This window comes from Rhamphochromis longiceps, linkage group LG16, assembly GCF_057381845.1.
Source record: "Rhamphochromis longiceps isolate RC_006_pf linkage group LG16, R_longiceps_female_GT1.1, whole genome shotgun sequence".
Lineage (NCBI taxonomy): Eukaryota > Metazoa > Chordata > Actinopteri > Cichliformes > Cichlidae > Rhamphochromis > Rhamphochromis longiceps.
Window position 1 is genome coordinate 39,159,206 of NC_140572.1, and position 25,367 is coordinate 39,184,572.

Genomic DNA, 25,367 nt, shown 5'->3' on the forward strand with positions numbered 1-25,367 from the left:
TGCTGAGTCATGCGTTATCCTTGTGGGACTGTGATGAGGTATTAGGACACTGACTGTCAGAGGTGCAGCCTGGAGACACAGAGCTAAATGGAAAGGCAGCGCCTGTGATGGATGATGCACGATGCCCTTTTCTCCTTTTGTCTTACAGCGTGACTCGCTGCTCTTCCGCTGAGCGGTTCTGCCTCCTACCTTATCGCACCGACAGGCAGGTGGGACGCTGCTGAAAGAGGGTTTCAACACCTTTGAATCAAAGCATTACTCCTAACATTTAGCTCAGAGCCTGTGTGGGCAGACTGGCTGTATCGCGCACAGCTGCGAGGCTGTAAGACTCGTAGACTCTTATGCGATGACGCCAGCTGCAAAAATAGCTCAATCAGAGACTCCAAATGTGAGGATGGAATGATGTAAACATGATAAAATGATTAGAGTGGGTTAGATTACAGAAGCAGTGGCTTACAGTCAGCATCAGTGTAACCACAGCATCACTTTCTACATATTCAGCAGGCAGCAGCATCTCTCAGGCTGCAGGTAACATCCAGCCCCACCAACATCCATGAGCCTGATCTCATAAATAAACATAATAATGTTGAAGAACGCTTGTATATGTTCGGCCACAGCTACAAACAGGACGTGCAGAGTGAGTGTGCTGTGTTAACAGTGCAACATCACTCTGTAATAACACACGAGCACCTCCTCCCATGTCTGAGGCATCTAAGTGAAATCTGCTCACCTCCAGGCTCCTGCTTAAATAATCAGTTGTTAATATCTTTGCATTAAAACAAATACTTGTGTTGAGGCTCTGTTACAGGCACAAAGTCCTCTCCTGTCCTGTGTAACACACTGTTCACACTGCAGCGCTTCCTGGCTGTGTTATGATGTGCTGGCGACTCTGGCTCACAGCTCGTTGTTCTCCTGCTTCTTACGGGAAGTTTCAGCAGAGAGAAAACGGCCTCCATGACTCAGATGAAGCAAACAGAGTGAGTCTTACCTTCACTCGCCTGTATTAAGAGTGTAACCTGCCAGCAGCTGGATGAGAATGATGATTACATACAGTTACAGCGAGCACAGAGTTATGTTCACTAAATGTCCTCGCACAGAGAACAGGGAGGCTCGATGTTCAAAGCTATGAAAAGGAAACTTTTTCCTGCTGTAAATATTTAAGGACCTCATCTGTGGCATCGCACTCTCAACAGGCTCTGACCGTTTATCAATGTTTCTCCACTTGTTTAACGACTCAGACACCGTCAGAAACCACAGAGTTAGCTGAAGGTTACTGTGTGTATTTAAGCTGACGGAGCCAAAGATCCTGACAGGACCGCAATGTTATGTGTCTGGAATAAAGCATGCAGCAGCAGAGGTCCACCTACAGCGAGGACCAGAGATGGGCAGTAACGCTGTAATCCGATTACTTTTTTCAAGTAACGAGTAAAGTAAGGGATTACTATTGCAAAAACGGTAATTAGATCACTGTTGCTTTCCCGTAGGAACGCTGCGTTACTGCGTTACTAAAACCGTGATTTTTTTGCGAGAATGTCTCATGACAGTGACGTAAGCGAGTGCGACGTTAGTGACAACAGCTGTGTGCAGATCAACAGTGGATCATATATCGATTGTGGGAGAGAGTATGAGCGTGCAGCGTTTAAAGCGTGGAAGTACTGACCTTACTTTGAGTTTGATTCCATAAAAAGTGACAAAAACATTAGTGTCCGCTGTGCGTGGGAAGAAAACTTCTTTTTACAGCGAAAAAAACCCTAAACTTCCAACAAGCACCGAGTAGCTACGACGTAATGGGAAACTCACAGAGAAACTCGCGGATTCTTCCACTGACCGCGGCACACCTGCACCAGGGTAACCAGGGTGTAAATCGTGTTTTTAAAAAGTAACTAAGTAACTAAGTAATTACTTTTGAAAATAAGTAATCAGTAAAGTAACGGGATTACTTCTTTGGGGAAGTAATCAGTAATCAGTTACCGATTACTTTTTTCAAGTAACTTGACCAACACTGGCATGGACACTGCAAACTTGAACACAGCAGCTGAGGTGCAGCAAACGTTCATACTGATTCCTGCTCCCTTACAGCAGCAGCCTGCTCTTTCCCCCTGCAGACAGAAATGGCAGCCTGCAGGTATCAGAATAATCGAACGGTGCTACACTGAAGCGCCTGTGTCTGAACGTGCTCGGCTAAGCCGCTCACAGCATTTTGCCCATTTGGGTCACTCAGAGGCAGCGTTTGCATCAACTGAGTGACCCTTTGAGGTTTTCCTGAGGAGGAAACTGGGGGAAAAGTTTTTAAAACCAAGCATCAGCATCCAGAGGCCATTGTTTGGCATTAATGTTTAATGGCAGAGAGCAGAAAATGTGCTGCTGATGGGAAAAAGCAAAGAGCCAATAGACAGAAGGGGCTGAAAAATGGAAAAACAAGCGAGCCGAGGATGGGAATCTCTTTCTCCATTCAGAAACCAACGAGCTGAGCCAGAAGTCAAGACACACAGAACACACTCAGCCTGCTTCAATGAACATAGGACTTGATCACATTTGTACCAGCTGGAGGAAACGTAGTCTGTACCAAGTAACGCCTGCTGGCTTTGACCTTCCTGCAGATAATCAGCCAGTATTGTCCAGTGTTGCAGGAGCTGCAGCTGGCGTCTCAGCCCTCTCTTTTCTGAGACTGGCACGAGGTGTCAAATATGTTACACCCACATCACCCCCACCCCACCAGAACGATGACTTCTGAAACAGAAGAGGAGCAAAGACACCAGATTCAGCTCTCTGACTGCTGTTCGACCCAGGCCGTCATCAGCAATGTGTTTTTAAAGTGTTGCACAGGTGCAGAAGCCTGTTTGCTATAACCGTGTAAACACTGCTTCATGTGGTTTTCAGGGTTTAGGTGATCAAATGTGAAACGAGTCGGCTGTGGCAGGGGCGTGGTGTCGCGGGGCACGGGGGTCATCGGCTGAGGTGGAGCAGAGCTTTTAGCCAGCATCAGAGTTCTGTCCTACATCTGAACAACACTCTGCTTCTCCATCTTTAGGACGCAGCCAGCATGACCCCAGAGCGTGCAACAGATCCGCTTTTCTGCAGGAGACATCGTGTCAGGTCACGTTTGGTGTAACGGACACATTTTCAGTTCAGTTGTGAAGAAAGCCAAAGTGGTAAGGCTGTTCCTCTAAGCACCCACACTCTGCTGTTTGGCTTTGGATACTGATGCCACAGCTGAGGCTGCTAACCAGCACATGCTTGCTGGGATGGGATGTAGCTACAGACCATCGGAGCCGCTCTGGGTGAGAAGGTGTCCACCTCTATGCCTCTGCTGTTTTTAGACGTAATGATACAACACAGAGTTAATAAATCATGATCCTCAGAGGAGGATCAGTGAGTTTGAAGTGTACACACAAACACTCAGCTCGAGCTGATTCGCTTACCAAAGGATGACATCATGAGGCCTATGTCCATCTTTTTATACAGATTTTATGTGCGAGTGTGTGCATACCTCTCTCTGTTAAACTTGAGTGAATGCAGGATGGCCGGCCGCCTCTGGCGCAGATTCCACAAGTGCAACGTGTCGTCTGCACAGGCTGAGACCAGCGCCCCCTGGAGGACAGAAAAGACAGCCTGTAATCCTTCTGCACAGCAAGAACTGCTCATACACAGACTCTGCAGGGCAGTCATAATAAAGCCACTGCATGAACATGAGCCCATCTCCAAACATCTGCTTACTGTCCTCACACCTTCACATCTGGGCTCTGCATGAACCCAATCAGATATTTGTTTGTCCAACTTTCCACTGAAACACAGTCGCAGCATCACAGACAGAAGCAGGCAGTGGTGACCATAAGGTGGAGCATCGCCTTCATAGCACACATGATTTGATTTTCTCTATTTTTCAAAAATGACTCATAAATGTGATTTTCTCCACCAATTACAGCGAGACAATGAAAGCATTAAGAAAACTGTGAAAGCGTATCTGTGAGGATTAAAGGCCTTGACTTTTACAGGTTACAGCTACTACTGAGCCTGTACATGGAGAGAAATAATGAAAATAATCTTCTATGTTATTTCACGTCTCCCCGCCCCGCATGGAGAGACGGTATAAATATATTAGCCTCTTTTCTTTTTACATAATCTCACCGAGAGCTTTTCTTTGGATTGAAGTCGTTCGTGTCTTGCACATCATATAATTCCATCCCACTGGGATTAACACGGCCTCACACTGACTTGCTAATTGCCCATTAAATTGCACTTAGTTTTGCTCTGAAACAGCTTCCACAAGTGAAGATAATGTTTCCAATGTTTGCAACCTGACTACTTCTGCAATCACTGTTCTGGAATAATAATGTCCCTGTTAGAGTGGCACCGTTTCATTAAGTGAAAGTAAAATCAAAAGCATGTGTGTGTGTGTGCGTGCGTGTGCGTGTGTGCGTGCGTGCGTGTGTGTGTGCGTGCACGTGTGCGTGCGTGCGTGTGCGTGCGTGCGTGTGCGTGTGTGCGTGCGTGTGTGCGTGTGTGTGTGTGCGTGCGTGCGTGTGCGTGCGTGTGCGTGTGCGTGCGTGTGCGCGCGTGCGTGTGTGCGTGCGTGTGCGTGTGTGTGTCGGTTCGTGCCATTATTTCTCTTAAATGATTCGAGTAACTGTTCAAAATCACGTCTGTCCTGATTCTTTCAGATCAGGCGGTTCTTTTGCTCTAACGTGAAACAATAATCTATGTGATGCACACGAGCTTCAGTTTCTTGCGTGTTAATGAGACGCTGAGTATTTGCTTATTTGTAGCTGGACTTTTTAAACTTGATTTAAATACTGTATTTTGTCTTTATATGGTAACATTGTTGCGTAAGATTAGTGACATTTAAACCCCAGTAAACCTGTGATTCAGTGCTCTGGCTGATTCTTAACACGGTCTGAAGCTTAAAGATTATTTTAACTATGCTGACTGAGACAGTGATGCCCCCCCCACTAATCACCCATCTCTCCCAGTATGCAGCAGAAAACACTGTAAGTACTGTACTGGTGGTTCAGCACAGCTGTGCTGTTTTTTCTGCACTGCATGTAATTTACTTTGTGTTCAGCTTTAAGCTTCTTTTTGTGATAAAAGCACCTCTAATGTTTTTTGTGCACGTTTTAAAAATGACATATTGCAGTTTGGATGTCTGCTGGTCCTGGGGAGGAAGGTGCAAAATCCTTTGCCATTGAGTGAGATTGTAATAAGTGTTTGCTGAGTTAGCAGTGACCACAGTATGAATTCAGTGGATCAGCTGAGGTAATGGCTCGGTCACACAGTAGTAAAAATAGGACAGCAACCTCCCTGTGACTGGGAACAATGGGAACAATGGGAGGTTTCACTGCATTTTGTTGCAAGTCGTTGTGGATACCAGCTTTTGGCATGACCTGGAGTCAGCCTGTAGCAGTAAGTGCAAACTAAACTGGCTGTATTGTGGTTGTATTGCTTCTGTAACCTTTGAGTGCCTTTGTGTTTTTGTCGTTGCATCACCGGGAATGTCGAATTTGTGTTTCAAATCTACGCGGTTCTGGACGAACGCTGAATGTAAGTAGTTCATGTGAACTTCTGTGATGACAGCAGATCTTCTCTGGTCACAGTGAATCGAAACATCATCATCAACAAACTGCAGACTGACAGCAGACTGACTCGCTGCTGTTCCTTCTCTGTCTCGAGGCACTAAAGTTGTGAGAGGTCACAGATTTCATCCTCAAACATTTCAAAGGCAGCTAGACTGCAAGTCCACCGCACAGAGTTACAGTAACTCTGGTCGTGCTGCAGCCTCCTGACTGTAGTAACAAACCAACAGGGTGCTCAGTTTAACTCGACTCTGTCAGTTGATGCGTTTTGTCAGGATTGAACGAAGCCCAGTTTTTCTTCTGTAGCTCCATTTACAAATATCCTTACATGCTGACAACAGGCACGTGTGATGTGCTTGGGTTTCACTGCAATGCAACATAGCACTGCTAGAGTTGCTCAACATCATGTTTCATGAACACTCCTGAAGAATCACTGCACTTCATAATTGTCAAAGGGCAGCAGGGAAGTTTTTCGAGCAGCCAAGAACGGAGAAGGCAGAGGAGGAGAGAGCAAAACAGAGTGAGGTGGAACAGCCGCTAATGAAGAAATCACTCCAGACGGGGAGAAGAGAGAAGCGAGGCAGACAGGGTGAAAGCCTGTCGTCAATTATCTTGATGTCTTGATGGCAACAAAGGGAAGATAACCAGGCACAAGTACAGTGAACGGCATGGGTGGAAATGAAAGCCGTGCCAAGAGAAATTACACAGAAAGACATCAGAACATCTCTTGGTGCACGTATCTCTACCTGTACTCAAAACCAGGTGAGGATGAGCCCCGTAGTCTAGATAGCAGCTCCTTTCAAAAAGCAAGAACAGAGACAAACAAAGGATCTGCTTAAATCCACCAGAACCTTTCATCTTTTGTCTGTCTGTATTGATCTGGTCAGTAGGAATGACTATTAAGACACTCATCACAGTACACACTAATCGTTCATTAACTAATCAATATCTAAGCCTCATCATGGCCTGACATTAATCAACACTTTTCAGAGGAACTCCCTGAAAAGTGAAAAAACAGAGCTGAACTCAGCAAACTGTGGAGCACGTTAAACCCGACGCCGTTCAGAGCAGCAGTGAGGGGAATAATGTTCGCTCACTTACAAAGAAATGAGCGGTGTCTGATTACAAATGTATTTTAATTTAAAGGAGTGAATATCAACCCCCACGTCACCGAGTAAAAGAAGCATTTCAGCCCAGTCACAATCGAGCTCTTTGGCGTCAGCTCGACCTGCTGTGTTTGGAGGAAGAGGAGCGAATGATGTGACTCGTACAACATCATCGTGGTTGGGGCTGCTTTTCTGAGACGCGTGACACAAAATGTTGGACCTGAGCCTCCCTCAGCCACAGTACTGAAGAGTGGTTATGGACGTGTTACCTGAGTCACTGACCCACTGCTTTGGTTTTACGATGTTCTGAAGCCTTACTTTCTGTATCTTGTATTTCCTAGTTTCTTAGTTAGTATTTGATCCTGTTCATGTCTTCCTCTCCCCCCCTCTCGTCTTTTGGATTAGTGCCGGCTGTGTTTCCCAGATGTTTCCTCTTTGCCCTGCTCCCCTCTTGTATTGAGGGTCTGATTCTTCCTCGTTCCCGGCCGTGTGTTCTGCCTGTTTAGTCTCATGTGTATTCTCAGCTTAGTTAGTTTTGTATTTCTGGCGTTCAGCAGTTTTGGGTCCGTTCCTGCTGCCACACACAGCAAACTTGACAGGATGGGTCTGTTAGTACGACAGTGACCCAAAACTCACCACCAGGGCAACAAAGGAGCGGCTAAAGAAGAAGCACATTGAGGTCATGGCGTGGCACGCCTCAGGCACACAGATAATCTGTGCAGGGAGCTGAAGCTCGGAGAGTTTCTGTACGGAGCAGTGAGCCTGATGACCAAAAACACGTCATCGTATTGTCTTTGGCTTTTTTATAAGATCGAATGATGACAGATACACGTTAACACTGGTTCAAGCAAATCAAGCTACCAAAGTGCGAAGACAACCTTGGAGACCTCTGCTACTGACCCGTTCATAACATGACTGAAGTCTGTGTGCTGTGAAGCAGAGAAGAAGAAATGAGGGGTGACTCCAGAATTCAGCACATTGCTGTACGTTTACACCTAAACACAAAACCACGCGTCGCGTTCGGTCCCTGCTCAGCTCAATAATCGCCTTTTTCTTACATTAGCACTCTGCTCTCTTTGCCCCGACTCCGGCACCAAACCAGCCTCTTTACATGTTTTATTCATTAAACATAATAATGAATTCAGAATAGAGAAACGCACACATTAATTAGCCCATTCATACCCTCCACTGACAGTGCCACCAAATAATAATCTATAAATATTTTTGCTCATCAAATACGAAGCGAGAGGCCCACGAGGATGGTACGAAATTACTAAGTAATAAAAGACACGACGTGTGTGGGGGTTTGTGTGCTAGAGGACAAAGACGCTCTTCGTGCATGCAGCGCTCTCGAGTACCTGAGAAGTGGCCTCGTTTGTGGGTTGGTGCTGCGTGTCTAATGGGGAGAAGTCATTACACCTCACTGAGTGTCAAGATCAGGTCTGAATGCACGAGCCAACCAGGGCAGCCCACGCACCGAGTCCACGAGAGGGTTCTGACATGGAGCACTGCTATTATCCACTCTGTCAAGCGATGGGAGGACCTGCAGTCAGTGAGGGAGCATTAACATAGAGTGCGTGCTACACCATGCAAACATATTTATGAGCAAAAATTCATTTCTGAATCCCGCTGAAGACGAAGAAACCTGGTGGATTTCAGCTGGTTGGGGACAAAAAGTAACTGCACGATTAAAAGATATATCTGGATGATTTTAACGTCAGTGAGGAGTCAGCTGATTCACTCTGGTTTTGGTCTTCTGTGTGTGAAGTGCTGCCTATGAGCTTTGCAGCATTTGAGTGATTCTGCCTCTGACAGATGATGGGCTTTAACGTGGATCACGAGCACTGATCTTTCTCCATCCCCGTCTCTTCCCATCGTTCTGCTATAATTTAATCTTGTTTTAGCTGATAAAAAACTGTGTCTGCTGTCTTCTAGGAACATGTGATCCGTCCTTCAATCTTGCTGGTCTGCATCTTAAAGTAACTCATCTGTATTTACAGTCCTGAAAGCGTCCTCTGTGGATTCAGGATGTTGTCAAGAGCACTGATACTTACAAATATTCACGAACACTATATATATATTTAAAAAGCCCCCACTCGCCCCTGCAGGCGGTTTACCCTTCAAGCTCGGGTCCTCTTCCAGAGGCCTGGGAGCTTGATGATCCTGCGCAGTATCTCTGCTGGTCCTAGGACTGCGCTCTGCCGGACAGAGATCTCCGATGTTGTTGGAGACTGGGGAGCATGCTTTTTTTATTTTGTGCCCCATTTTTGTGGAACAACCTCCCTCAAGATATTAGGCAGGCTGCTCTGTGGAGGTTTTAAAGCTAAGTTAAAGACTTACATGTTCACCATATCTTATGTGTCTTTAAATTGTTGTCAGCGTTTAAATTGTATTGCTTTTATTTATTTATCTTCAAATAACTGTTCAGCACTTTGTTTGATAGCGCTTTATAAATAAAGTTGTTGTTAATAATGATAATAATGGATCGCATTTATATAGCGCTTTTCTGTTGTTGTTTTTGTTGTTATTGTTGTTGCTGTTCCCAGGACTGCGCTCTTCTGGACAGAGAAGTTCCCGGGATCTGCTGGAGCCACTCGCTTAGCTCGGGAGTCACCGCACCTAGTGCTCCGATTACCACGGGGACCACCGTCACCTTCACCCTCCACATCTTCTCGAGCCCTTGGTACTCCTCCAGCTTCTCGTGTTCCCTCTTCCTGATGTCGTTGTTATTCAGTATCACTACATCGATCACTACGGCCGTCTTCCTCTGTTTGTCTACCACCACTATGTCGGTTGGTTAGCCACCACCATTTAGTCCGTCTGTATCTGGAAGTCCCACAGGATCTTAGCTTGGTCATTCTCCACCACCCTTGGGGGCGTGTCCTATTTTAACCTCTGGACTTCCATTTTTTTGTTACATATAACTAACTATGACTATAGATGGTTTATATAAAGCTGAGGGTCCATGCTTCAGCACTTCAGTCTCCTTTTGGTCCCTCTGTTCTATATTAGTGTTGGACAGAGACAGAATTACTATTCAAATACTTATCGAACCATTTTTTAAAACACACACACACACACACACTTCATGCTTTTAAAAATCCACTAATATGACAAGATACACTTGAACCCACACACTGCTGTAACGTGCTCTCAGCTACACTCTTACACTATTACAAAAACATTTGGGTGCTTAAACACACACACACACACACACACACACACACACACACACACACACACACACACACACACACACACACAACCTGTCTATACCTGTAACACAGAAACACACATAACCCTCTTCAGGCTCATCCACCTCCATTTGCCTCAGACACATCACAGGTAGGCCAGTGAGTGATGGAGAAGTGGGCTGAAACAGCCAGTGGGCTTAAAAAGAAAAACACAGAGGAAAGAAAAAGACGAGAGGAGCCGAGAGGAAAAGAGATTACAGCAGAATAAAGCAGAAGATCGATGAGAGACGGCTTTACGTTTGAGACCTGTGTCAACCTTCTGCTCTTGTAACCATCGTGAAATCCTCTTCCCCCGGTACAGCGTCAGTATTTTGTTAGAAAGTACAGCAATAAACTGCTGTTAAAGTCCTAAAATGCACAGTATGACACAGCACTGTCACGTGTAAGCCCACACCACAGTTTGTCAGGGTGGAAAAGAAGAGGAGAGAATAAAAACCACATCGGTGTAACTAAGCACTGCTCACAATGATCCTTCATTTAAAACAGTGACATGTGCAGTGTTTTGGCTGCTGCCACTCAAAGATCAGTTAACTGAGAGTTAATCATGTTTACTTATAAATGTCACGACCATCAGCCTGCAAATGAATTCAACTAAATCTTCATTTACACAATTGTAAAATGCACACTATGCATAAAGTATAATATGACTGGTTGTTATATGGTATTAAAGCTTCCATTGTAAAAGATCATCATACACTGCAGTGTTGAAGTCTTCTGCTGACACAAAGCTTTCCAGAAATCCTGCCTGCATCAGATGCTCCGTGAACAGTTGAGCGTGTGTGGCCCTTATAAAGGTCCAGTCAACCAAACACTGTGTGAGAAAACACACAGTGTGGTGACGAGAGATGGGCAGTAGCGCGTTACTGTAATCCCATTACTTTTTTTCAAGTAACAAGTAAAGTAAGGGATTACTATTGCAAAAACGGTAATTAGATTACCGTTACTTTCCCGTAGGAACGCTGCGTTACTGCGTTACTAAAACCGTGATTTTTTGCGAGAATGTCTCACGACAGTGAGGTAAGCGAGTGCGACGTTCGTGACAACAGCTGTGTGCAGATCAACAGTGGATCACATATCGAGTGCAGAGAGAGTATGAGCGTGCAGCGTTTAAAGCGTGGAAGTACTGACCTTACTTTGAGTTTGATTCCATAAAAAGTGACAAAAACATTAGTGTCCGCTGTGCGTGGGAAGAAAACTTCTTTTTACAGCGAAAAAAAACCCTAAACTTCCAACAAGCAGCGAGTAGCTACGACGTAATGGGAAACTCACAGAGAAACTCGCGGATTCTTCCACTGACCGCGGCACACCTGCACCAGGGTAAACCTCCGCCTACCCCACTCCTGCTTTACAGGTGAAAATAGAGCAACAGGACCGCTGAGTCTTTGACTTTATTTATTTTCTGCTGTGTTTTACTTGCATCTATTTGAAAGACTGAGTGTAAACACAAAAAATATTTTATTTTATGTGCTGGAATGTGCAGAAAATAGGTTTAAATGTTAAACTAATTTCTTCCAGTCAGAGAATGTTGCAGATAATTTAATGTTTGCTTGATGCATAAAGTTAAAAGATTAAAACTAATAAAACAAGTTTTAAAAAGAGACTTTTCCATTTGATTACATTTTGTATGATGGATTATGCAGAAAAAGTAGAATTGGGCTGAAAGATCTATCACTTTATCACCTGTTCAGGTTGTAAATCGTGTTTTTAAAAAGTAACTAAGTAACTAAGTAACTAATTACTTTTGAAAATAAGTAATCAGTAAAGTAACTGGATTACTTTTTGGGGGAAGTAATCAGTAATTAGTTACTGATTACTTTTTTCAAGTAACTTGACCAACACTGGTGGTGACTGATGAGACCGGAGCTTTACACTCTTATTGTGACTTTATTTCATTATCAATGAATCCCATAATAAAGGAAACCCAACCTAGCTACCATGCTAACAATCTCCGGGGTAGTTAAAGGTGATTGTTATCACCACCGTCATCGCTTCATTGTTAGTTCTACTGAAGAACTAAAAACGTTTCGTAATCATCATTATAGCTACAAAGTTATAACTTGTTATTAGCACAGCTCCGGGTTTCCAAATATTATAAAAAGAACTAAAAAGCCTCAAAGATTGTGGCTTACCTCATTGATGAGAAACTGCAGCTGAAGAACAGCAGCTCCGCTCTCATGCTGACAGTAGCAGTCCACCCCAGGTCGGCCCAGTCTGGTGACACCACAGAGTCAAGGAAGAGCACCGAGTTTCTGTGGGTGTGCAGTGAGTGCAGGCAGACAGGACATCCAATCAGTACATAAGCATGGAGCAGATATGATGATGAGCCAAACCTTCAGGTTTATTTACAGACACAACAACAGCACACGTCCAGGTTTAACTGCTGCGCTGCTGCACAGTCTGAGGTGCAACACAGAATAAAGGGCTTCAGGCTGACAGTAGCCTCTGTTCCTGGTGGTGTGTGTGCAGTGTGAAACTGTTGTTTTGTTGTTTACTTGAAAACGTATCTAAAGGAAACGTGGCTGCACAGCAGCTGAACGACAGAACATCACCACAGCACAGGCAGATGGAGCAACGTCAGATCCAGTTATACGGGACGACTGGATGTGAACGAAGACGTGCACTGTAATCTCTGCTGGCTGCTGACAAACTGTACCTCTCTCACCTTGGAGCACCCAGGTTCATAGGGAAACAACATTCAGAAACAGTGTTTTTATCAGTGTGTGGTGCCGGCGATGCATCATAAAAAGACGCCGTTCAGCGTCTTCATGCTGTCAGAAATAACCCTGTCGAGCCCATTATTATTATTTTTAGCAGTTTTTCTTAGAAAGCACTTCTTCTGTGTGAGCTAGTTAGTTAACAGTTGGTATAACGATCGGGTACAACATTACTGTTTCCTTGCAGCTTGTTTAGGAAACAGGTACGCTCACCAGAGGAAGTCAAATCCCCGAGAACATCCTTCAAAGCAGGTGGAAACCAGCAGGAGGCAGAAATGACACAACGTGGAAACAGAGCCAGTTGGATGAGAACTACAAGCAGTTATTCAATCACTACAGTTTGTTCAGTTTGTGCGCTGTGTTGCCAGCATGTGTCAGCACACCGCAGTGCAGCTGAGAAACAAGCAGCCCTGCAACGACTCTCATACGTCTGGTTATTATAAAGCAGGCATGCAGCCAGAGCCACGACTGTCCTTCTTATCAAGCAAGAACTGAAAACAAAGAATCTATTGGACAAAATATTTACTGCTGAAGTTTGAGTCAGCGGAGAGGTTTTCACCTTTTCTACCAACAAAGCTCGTTTGCATTTTCTCTGCTGCACGCAGCGTTAGCTCTGCTGCGATTTCACGAGCACATGAGCTGTAATGTCTCATTACAAAACCTGTGCTATGATGTGCCCGGCTATTTTGCTCTACCCTTCTCCCTAAAGAGATTTCTGTCCACCTCGTTTAGCGTCAGTGGCTGCCCATGACACCTCGCAAACAGCTCGGGGCAAGGTGATCGTCTGAGCCATAATCAAATATGTGTTCATCTGGTTAACAGCACAGCGAAAAAAAGAAAATGACAGTATGTGTAAACGCTGTGAGTGGAAAGAGCGATCAGAGATACGGGTTCAGTATTAATGAAACCCAGAGAGAGGAATCAGAGAGCAGGAGACTGAAGAACGATTTAATGTGCACAAGGAAGAAAAGCAGACTTAATTACGCTTATTTCAGCAGATCCAGTTATAAATCCTTCAGTTACCAGTAACAACATCCACACGTGGCTTTGGGATAACGCTTCAGCTGGCAGACGTACTGATAGCATGCACAGATGTCCTCTGAAAGCAGCAGGGCAGAACCACCCAGACAGTCCCTCTATACAGACTCATCTACAGCAGCAGCCGTGGAGCCGATACGGCGAATCGTTGAACCAGGCAGCAGAAATCAGCTGCACTGGGAAGGAAAGACTCGGTTTATGGTTCAAAAGGCCGGCTGTGGCTTTGGGCTGAAGCCAACTTTAGTTATGAACATTTACTTACTCTATACATGCGTGCAACAGCCTTATATAGAAAACTAGCATATATGCTAACATTTGAGGTATTGTTGTCTGTAAAACCTTAGTACCAGAATATTTAGGTTCCTGTGATTATCAGTGACAATAATCACAAACACTGTTTATTAAAACATTAAACGTTTCTTATAGTGTGTTAAGAAACGTATGAGTTGGACCACAGAGTGTTTTTATGAGCGTCTGGTGCCAGCGAGTGGATTTGAGGATGGCTGGTTATGGTCAAAGTCAGCTCGATTACTGTTCATACAAAATGCTATTTAATTATCATAATTGGCCCTGCCAGTATCTCTGTATTACATATTCTGTCTTTCATGCACGTTGCAATCAGGCGCAGATTTGTAAAATGCTTCACTGTCCGTTTTAATTTATCAGATTAACGGTTTGATGAGACACCGTGGCAGACGTCCAACATGATGCAGAGGACGCGTCACAAAACTGTGACCTTGACTAACCAGCGGGTGCTGTGTGTGTGTGTGTGTGTGTGTGTGTGTGTGTGTGTGTGTGTGTGTGTGTGTGTGTGTGTGAGATTTATATTGTTATAGCATGTATGCATAAAGAGCTGAGCTGTTCCTGAATGATAAACTGACTGTGCTTTTACTTTGGTGGGACAAAGTATTTGCCCACTTCCTGATTTCTTATGTTTTTGTGATATTTGTTGCAGTCACATGTTCCAGAACAACAAATATCTGTCAAAGAGAACCGGAGTAAATACAAAATGCTTTTTCATTTATTAGGGGAACACAGTACCTATACCAACCTACCTGACCCGTGTTTAAATGTGACGTAAGCTGAGTTCAGTGTCACCGCAGTCGGGTCTGATTACTACCTGATCTGCTGAAGGGAGAAATCACATGCCTGAGACGTTAAGTAGGCGAAAGGAGCTAAAAACACTCAGCACATGATGCCAGGATGTAAAGAACCTGGAGAACAGCCGAGGAACAAAGCCACTGTAAAAGTCATATTTCTGTCTTACATTAAAACTTGTCAAATGACCACAATAAGAAGAAGAACCAAAGACTTCACAGCACTGTTCGCTCACATGTTACTAATGAAATTATAAAGTTCATGTCAGGTTAGGACGGGTCTATAAAAACAGCTTTAAAGGCGTTTAGCAGCAGATATTGTAGCTTCTCTGTCGTCGCGTCCAATCAATGGACCTCTATCACTAAAGGAAAGAAGACAGAAAAGACGAAATAGCAAAAACTTTAAGCTTTCTTGAGCCTTTTGTGCTCGTGCACCCACACCGAGCCGCCAAACCTAAAAGAAAAATCTATCCTGTGACCTATGGAGATCCATGGAGCACAGAGAACAGGCCCCTCGCACAAACCAGTCGATATGGACTGTTTCTCCTTTGAATTCCCACACAGCGGGTGACTCCCAGCATTAAAGGCTTAAATGACAATAACTCAGAGGAGGGAGGCTGCCTGTGAGTGTGTTGGTGTGCGTCAGTTAGCGAGTTGTGTTAAAGAAGCCTGCACTGGTGTAATGTTCTGTGTCAGGACACTTTATATTATTATAAAACATCTATTAAACGTTTGACACAGGCTAGCTCAGTGGCAGTGATGCTAACATATGTTATATGTAGAATGTTCATTTTAGATATACTGTAACATATGACCTGTAACATATGACCTGTAACATATGAACCGTAACATATGAACTGTAACATATGACCTGTAACATATGAACCGTAACATATGAACTGTAACATATGAACCGTAACATATGAACTGTAACATATGACCTGTAACATATGAACCGTAACATATGAACTGTAACATATGAACCGTAACATATGACCTGTAACATATGAACTGTAACATATGACCTGTAACATATGAACCGTAACATATGACCTGTAACATATGAACTGTAACATATGACCTGTAACATATGAACCGTAACATATGAACCGTAACATATGACCTGTAACATATGACCTGTAACATATGAACCGTAACATATGACCTGTAACATATGACCTGTAACATATGACCTGTAACATATGAACCGTAACATATGAACCGTAACATATGACCTGTAACATATGAACCGTAACATATGAACCGTAACATATGACCTGTAACATATGACCTGTAACATATGAACCGTAACATATGAACCGTAACATATGACCTGTAACATATGACCTGTAACATATGACCAGTAACATATGAACTGTAACATATGACCTGTAATATATGACCTGTAACATGTGACCTGTAACATATGAACCGTAACATATGAACCGTAACATATGACCTGTAACATATGAACTGTAACATATGACCTGTAATATATGACCTGTAACATATGAACCGTAACATATGAACTGTAACATATGAACTGTAACATATGAACCGTAACATATGACCTGTAACATATGACCTGTAACATATGAACCGTAACATATGAACTGTAACATATGACCTGTAACATATGACCTGTAACATATGACCAGTAACATATGAACTGTAACATATGACCTGTAATATATGACCTGTAACATGTGACCTGTAACATATGAACCGTAACATATGAACCGTAACATATGACCTGTAACATATGAACTGTAACATATGACCTGTAATATATGACCTGTAACATATGAACCGTAACATATGAACTGTAACATATGAACCGTAACATATGACCTGTAACATATGACCTGTAACATATGAACTGTAACATATGACCTGTAACATATGACCTGTAACATATGAACCGTAACATATGACCTGTAACATATGAACCGTAACATATGACCTGTAACATATGACCTGTAACATATGAACTGTAACATATGACCTGTAACATATGAACCGTAACATATGAATGTGCAGAGACGATGTGCGTGTACGCTGGTTTCTGAAGGTGAGGAACAGCAGCAGAGCAGCTCTGTGGCTACACGGGTGTAAACTGTGTCGATGCAATGATCACGCTCTGTGTGTGTGTGTGTGTGTGTGTGTGTGTGTGTGCGTGATTCAGGAGCTGACTTGAAAGGGAATGGTAGACTTAAATCATCTCTGTGTCAGTCTGCATCTTTCTCTCCCTGACAGGCGAGTCTTTGTACAGATCACATTCAAATTCACATCACACTCAAGGGCGCATCAAAACACACAAGATGCTGTCAAAACACAAAGCTCATGTGAAGGTGAAGTCGCCTACATCCATAAGAAGACAACGCTGTGCTGCTGCCAGCCAACAGGACAGAACGGCAGCGAGTTTTTGTTGATCGTGTTTGTCTCTAAAACCAATGAGTGGAAGAAAATGTGTCGTGAATTTAAGTTCGTTTGTGATGCTCGGGTTGCCTCTGAAAAAGGATGGAGGTAAACAGAGTAAACATGTTTACCTCCAGGTGTACAGCACGTTCCCATCCCAAGAGGAGACATTCCCATTTTTAGGTTTTCAGATTTCTTAACACCGTATCTGCGATGGATCTGACCTGGGGTACCTCTCACCAGTAAGATGGGGCATATCCCAGCTCGCTGGATCAGGTGGGTGCAGCCGCCCACTTGGCTGAGGGTGTGGGCCGTAGAGCTGTACCCCTCTAACTCTTGCTTTAGTATTCATTTCACCGACAGACCTACAAGGATGCCGGGTTTTCCGTGAGTTAAATTCTATTATCATTTCATAAGCATCTTACCGATAATTATGTGTCTGTGTCCCTCCCACACACGGAGCAGGAGCAGCTAGCAAACATTAGCACTTCGTCGCTCATGTGCTTAAATCTGCCTCCAAAAACAAGATGGCGATAACTCTACAGCAGAGGATGATGGCTGAATATGTTCATGATGTACTCTGACACTTTATTAAGTACACATTGCTAATACTGAGTTGGTACTAAGACATCTGAACTGCTTTAAGTAATAATTTGACAGCACATATTAACATTTAACTTCTACATATGAAAAATAATCTTAACTGATGTGTTTTTGGATATTTGCTTTTATGCTGTGGTCCAAACACAGAGGCTTTTTGTCTTTAGATGTTTTATTCTATATATTATTTCTGTTGGCACACCATCATTTTCATTATTGTTCTAACTGTACCTCAGCTCTCAGTCATGTTTGGTCCTGATGTTTGAATATTCAGGTTTCAAAGGTAACATTATTATTATTAGTAGTATTAAAATGATAAAATCATGTATTATTTGTCTAGCGCTTGCTTCTAAACTGGTGGTTGGTATTACTTTAGCAAAGATTAGCTATATTCAAACAGAAAAGGTGTTGTATGAGAGGCTTTGAGATGCACTTAACAGAAACGAGTGTTTTTAGATAACAGCACCTGTAAGGAGGCTAAAACAAGGTTAGCTTACAATTTTCAGTAAATTATTACCAACTCTCCCTGCTGTGTGCAAACAAGAAAATTAGTTCAGAGCTGCACACAATAGGCTCCAATCACACACATGTGTTTATCTCAGCAGGAACGGCAACACTTATATCAAGTCTACTGTGAGGAGGAAACAGTGTTTGCTTCCCAGCAGCAGGACGTTGTGCTGCAGGAGAGACGAGAAGATCTGAATTTAACTGATTTGAACTTGAAACATTTCTCCGTGTTCTGCTTTAACGTCTCTGCATCATTTTTTCAGGATCTTTTCAAACACTTCACAAATATTTCCAGTCCTCGGAATCAGTTCACGTCTTTGGCATCGTGACGTGAAATTGGAGTTTCTGGGATGCAGAAAGATCTGCTCCAATGAGCACCGCGGGAGGACTAATGATTAGCCAATCAGCACCGTGGGTGAGCGGTTATCATTAGTTGTCATGCTGTGCACTGGAACCTAGGCGTAATAATAAAAAAGGGAGATGGTTGTTGTTGGAGTCAAATTGTTAAATGTTGTCATTGTGTTACTTAAATTTGTAAGTCTTAGTTCAAGCAGCAGACATTCCTCTGTCTCTGAGCATCTCCAGCCTGCTGGACGCTGGGGGAGGCTGCAGCGTGTTATTACAGGGACGCACACACACTCTCGCACATGCATACACACACATGCACACACATAGTGCCTTATCTTTTGTGACCATAGGGTCACAATGGGAGGTGCTTGTGTGTACTGTAACTGTTTTCAATAAAAGGCGGCAAGCGGAGGCCGGAGTCGAGGTCGTCTGTGGTTGGACTTAGAGTGTGAGACACCGACCGGCCGCCATTGCTAGCAAGTAAAACCGTTCCGTCATTGTTTTGCTTTCTTCATGAGGAATAAGTCTCTAAACCAGCGGAGCCTGTGGAAGCGCAGCCCCAACAGCTGGGTTACAACAACAACCTTATCGACTGATATGTAGTCTCAATACTGACTACTGGACACTTTATTAGGTACACTTTGCTTTTTCTGGGATGGACACTCTTTTCCCCTCAGAGCTGCCACTTTGGGGCATCGATCCAACGCTGTGCCGGAAACATTCCTCAGAGATTTTAATCCATGTTGATTCCACCGAATCCCAAAGATGCTCCGTGGGCACGAGATCTGATAACTGTGGAGGCTGCGAGCTCGCGTTCAAGAAACCAGATTATTTGAGCACCATGTGAAAAACAATATCCACCACATTATTACACCATCAGCGACAGCCTGAATCCAACAACCATCATGTTGTTTATCCCAAATTCTCACATCCACATTTTTCAGTCTTCTGTCTGGTGTGGTCTTCTGCTGCTCTAACCCATCTAATTCAAGGTTTTCACATGCAGAGATGCCTTCAGCTCAACGCAAACTTCTTCAGCCCTTCTCTGTAAAGTCTGGAGATGGTTGAGCTTGAGCACCAGCAAACAAGGAGTTTCTGAGATATTCATACCAGCCTGTCCGGCACAACAACCATGCAACCTTCAAAGTCACTTACATCAGCTTTCCTGCCCTTTCTGATGCTCATGTTAAACTTAAATTAAATGTCTAAATGCAGTGAGATGCTGCCATGTTTAATCAGCATGCCAGGCTGATTAGATGTATTTAACGAGCAGGTAAACAGGTGTACCTAATAAAGTGTCTGCTTCACTATTAAAAACCTAGAAAATCCAATATTCGAGTATGGCTTCTTCTGTGTGTTGTTATTAATAAATAACTAATCCCACAGAACTCTGTCCGAACAGGTGTGATCTCAAACTGTGGATGGTCTGAGCGACATTTCTGCATTTTCCGCTGCTGTCTACTCATTAGGAAATGCCTTCTGCTCAGGACTGTGAGGTGTAAACACGAGCTTCCTGATTCCGACCTAATGCATCCTGGATCCATTTCCCTTAATTGTATTGCATTAAACTCACCCGCCTAACACGCAGCACTTGTTTTTCAGGTCTGATCGTGCTTCACGCGCTGGAAACTAAAATCCCTCCATGACCACAGCCCGGAGCAGCTAAAGACCGTCCTCTGTCTGAACCGCACTGCCAGGCAGGTGATATCGGCCATCTCTGGTTTCTGCCTAATCCCTGATATCTGACTACAGAACACGTCTCCACAGTCACCTGGTGTTTTTGTTCTGTTCTGTCATCTCAAACATTATTCTATCATTATAAGAGGATGAGGTTTGTATTAGCATTACAGAGGCATCCACGTTATCGTCCTGCATCAGTGTTCACCGTTTCTAAACCCTGCAGAAAAAGCTGGGAGCTGTTACAGCTGTTACAGCCGTGTTCTTCTGCATGCAGTGATGTTAGCACCGGGGGCTGCGCTACTTCAAACTGCTGAAATTTAAGATGAATCTTGATTAAACTCATTTTACTCCACAAAATTATACCACAGTGCTTCTTGAATTGATCCCACTGCATCCTCTGGCTATCACCCAATCCATGCTTAAAATCTATCTCTCACCCCACTTTATCTCTTACCTCTCTGCCTCTTTCACTGTGTCTGTGTGTGTGTCTGTGTGTGCATGTGTGAAGGAGGGTGTATAATAACTGGTTTGTGTGAGTTTAATAATACTGGTGAAGGAGTGGAGACACAGCTGGGCAATTTAGATTTGAGTATAAACATCTCACAGCAGAGTGGATACAGAAAGAATGTGTGCACGAGAGTGTGTGTGCACGAGAGTGTGTGTGCACGAGAGTGTGTGTGTGTGTGTGTGCGAGTGTGCGTGCATCAGTCATAAAGCTTTGTGAAGCAGCCATGATGTGAGACATGTGAATGATGTGTGACTTACTTGGCTGTGCAGACAAAAAAGGAAGATAATTGAACATTTATGGTTGTTTCATATATGATACTGCTTTGATTTACAGAGTCATAGATCTGTTTATAAAGAGAAAGACCATCAGCATACACACAAACTGTTTTCATGTTCCAACACAATGTTCATACAGAAATATGGCAGAGTATGTGTGAACCAGTTTCAATAGATGTCCAAGAAGAAGCCTTAATAATATCACCTCTGTTCTAAAGCCATGATTTCAGTATCCAAGCACAAGCCTTTCATTTCTGCCAGTAATTATCTGATTAACCAGCCGAGTGACTCTCAGTGAAAGAATACCAACAGCTGTGGGCAGCCAACCAGTTCAGGCTTTTGTCCTTGTGTTGGTCAAGCTCCATTTTTGGCCAATGCTCTGTGTCTGTTTTATTTTTTTATCGAAATCATTTAAATTAAGAACCATGAAAATGCTCCTCAGTGCTGCTTAATTCAACATGAACACCTGGGAGCTGTCCCTCGACTCCATCCATCAATCGACCCATCATCCATCCATCCATCCATCCATCCATCGACCCATCATCCATCCATCCATCCATCCATCCATCGACCCATCATCCATCCATCCATCCATCCATCGACCCATCATCCAGCCATCCATCCATACATCGACCCATCATCTATCCATCGACCCATCATCCATCCATCCATCCATCCATCGACCCATCATCCAGCCATCCATCCATACATCGACCCATCATCTATCCATCGACCCATCATCCATCCATCCATCCATCCATCCATCCATCCATCCATCGACCCATCATCCACCCATCCATCCATCGACCCATCCATCCATCCATCCATACATCGACCCATCATCTATCCATCGACCCATCATCCATCCATCCATCCATCGACCCATCCATACATCGACCCATCATCCATCCATCCATCCATCCATACACCGACCCATCATCCATCCATCCATCCATCCATACACCGACCCATCATCCATCCATCCATCCATCCATCCATCCATCCATCCATCGACCCATCATCCATCCATCCATCCATCCATCCATCCATCCATACATCGACCCATCATCCATCCATCCATCAACCCATCATCCATCCATCCATCAACCCATCATCCATCCATCCATCGACCCATCATCCATCATCCATCCGTCAGTCATCCATCCATCCGTCATTCATCCATCGACCCATCATCCATACATCGACCCATCCATCCACCCACCTATCATCCATCCATCCATCCATCCATCGACCCATCATCCATCCATCCATGCATCCATCCATCCATCCATCCATTCATTGACCCATCATCCATCCATCCATTAATCCATCATCCATCCATCCATCGACCCATCATCCATCCATCCATCCATCCATCCATCCATCCATCCATCGACCCATCATCCATCAATCCACCCACCTATCATCCATCCATCCAGCCATCTGCCCGTGATCCATCCATCCATTGACCCATCATCCATCCATCCATCGACCCATCATCCATCCATCCATTGACCCATCATCCATCCATCCATCCATCCATCCATCCATCCATCCATCCATCCATCGACCCACCATCCATCCATCCACCCACCTATCATCCATCCATCCATCCATTCAGCCGTCATCCATCCATCCGTCAGTCATCCATCCATCCATCCATCCACCCACCTATCATCCAACCATCCCGCCATCGACCCATCATCCATCCATCCATCCATCCATACACCGACCCATCATCCATCCATCCATCCATCCATCCATCCATCCATCGACCCATCATCCATCCATCCATCCATCCATCCATCGACCCATCATCCATCCATCCATCCATCCATCCATCCATCCATCCATCCATCCATCGACCCATCATCCATCCATCCATCCATACATTGACCCATGATCCATCCATCCATCCATCCATACATCGACCCATCATCCATCCATCAACCCATCATCCATCCATCCATCAACCCATCATCCATCCATCCATCGACCCATCATCCATCATCCATCCGTCAGTCATCCATCCATCCGTCATTCATCCATCGACCCACCATCCATACATCGACCCATCCATCCACCCACCCATCATCCATCCATCCATCCATCCATGCATCCATCCATCCATCCATTAATCCATCATCCATTGACCCATCATCCATCCATTGACCCATCATCCATCCATTGACCCATCATCCATCCATTGACCCATCATCCATCCATCCACTCACCCATCATCCATCCATCCGTCATCCATCCATCCCTTATTGATCCATCCGTCCAGCCATCTATCCATCATCCATCCACTCACCCATCATCCATCCATCCATCCATCGACCCATCATCCATCCATCCATTCAGCCGTCATCCATCCATCCGTCAGTCATCCATCCATCCATCCATCCATCCACCCACCTATCATCCAACCATCCCGCCATCGACCCATCATCCATCCATCCATCCATCCATACACCGACCCATCATCCATCCATCCATCCATCCATCCATCCATCGACCCATCATCCATCCATCCATCCATCCATCGACCCATCATCCATCCATCCATCCATCCATCCATCCATCCATCGACCCATCATCCATCCATCCATCCATACATTGACCCATGATCCATCCATCCATCCATCCATACATCGACCCATCATCCATCCATCAACCCATCATCCATCCATCCATCGACCCATCATCCATCCGTCAGTCATCCATCCATCCGTCATTCATCCATCGACCCACCATCCATACATCGACCCATCCATCCACCCACCCATCATCCATCCATCCATCCATCCATGCATCCATCCATCCATCCACTAATCCATCATCCATCGACCCATCATCCATCCATTGACCCATCATCCATCCATTGACCCATCATCCATCCATCCATCCATCCATCCATCCATCCATCCACTCACCCATCATCCATCCATCCGTCATCCATCCATCCCTTATCGATCCATCCGTCCAGCCATCTATCCATCATCCATCCACTCACCCATCATCCATCCATCCATCCATCCATTCAGCCGTCATCCATCCATCCATCCATCCATCCATCCATCCATCCATCCATCGACCAATCATCCATCTATCCGTCATCCATCCATCCATCCATCGACTAATCATCCATCCATCCATCCATCCATCCACCTATCATCCATCCATCCATCCATTCAGACATCTATCCATCATCCATCCATTCATTCATCCATCCATCCATCCACCCACCCATCATCCATCCATCCATCCATCCATCCATCCATCCACCCACCCATCATCCATCAATCCAGCCATCCATCCAATCATCCATCATCCACCCATTATCCATCCATCGATCCATCCACCCATCCATCTGTCATCCATCCATCCATCCAATTATCCATCCATTCGGCCATCTATACATCATCCATCCACCGATCATCCATCCATCCATCCAATCATCCATCCATCCAGCCGTTATCCATCAGCCATCCATCCACCCATCATCCATCCAGTTTAGGATCATGGTTGGGCTGTAGCCTGTCATAGCTGTCATAAGATGCCGTGCATCTTAGGTTGGTGCTCCGTCACATTTATACAACAACAAATTTAAAGGATAATTCCCATAAACTGCATATTTCTCATATTGTATTTTTACTGCTCTGTGACTCATACAAACTTTTCCGAGTTTAAAAAACAAGTCTTTGCAAAATGACAGCTGCATATATTACATTAAAGCAATCAGGGCGAGCTCCCTGAAGACTCACAAAGGAAAGTTTTTTTATGGAAATCATTTTATTTCATTTAATGATTTTTGTTTTGGGTCTGATAGAAAGCAAGCACGACATCAGGAAGCCTGTTTTCTGCTCGCTGCACGAGGATCATAAATCAGGGACGGCTGGCTTTCAATATTCATCACTAACACAATTATTAACCGCCGTCAGGCAGGTACCCTCGGACCTATGTTTGACCTCGCGTTGTGCCATCTTCCTCCAGGGTTTAGTTTTAAATGAACGTGTGGTGTAAATATCTTACCTACACACATCTGAGCTGCCACACAGTAAAGCAGTGAGAAACATGTTCACAGCTCAATGATTTTGTTTTCACAAGCTTCATAAAAGGATTCTCCTAATCTGTGTACTAACACATTACTTGCACAGTGCTCATGGAGTCAGTTCTTGTGTACTGCAAAAAAGGACAAATCTATCAAACTAAAACCACTTTGATTAGTGGAAAGCTCCTCCTGTGAATG

The 25,367-nt window shown here is 44.3% G+C and overlaps 1 protein-coding gene across 3 annotated transcripts in view; it reads right to left on the bottom strand.

The window, feature by feature from the left end:
• stxbp5l (syntaxin binding protein 5L) overlaps window positions 1–25,367 on the bottom strand; it is a 133,307-nt gene that overhangs the window by 64,212 nt on the left and 43,728 nt on the right. For all 3 annotated transcript variants that reach the window (XM_085385098.1, XM_085385097.1, XM_085385099.1), the window contains exons 3-4: window positions 12,060–12,141; window positions 3,491–3,591 (exon numbers count right to left, since the gene is read on the bottom strand). In XM_085385098.1, coding sequence (XP_085241224.1) covers window positions 3,491–3,591; window positions 12,060–12,141 — 183 coding nt within the window. The remainder of the gene's footprint in view (window positions 1–3,490; window positions 3,592–12,059; window positions 12,142–25,367) is intronic.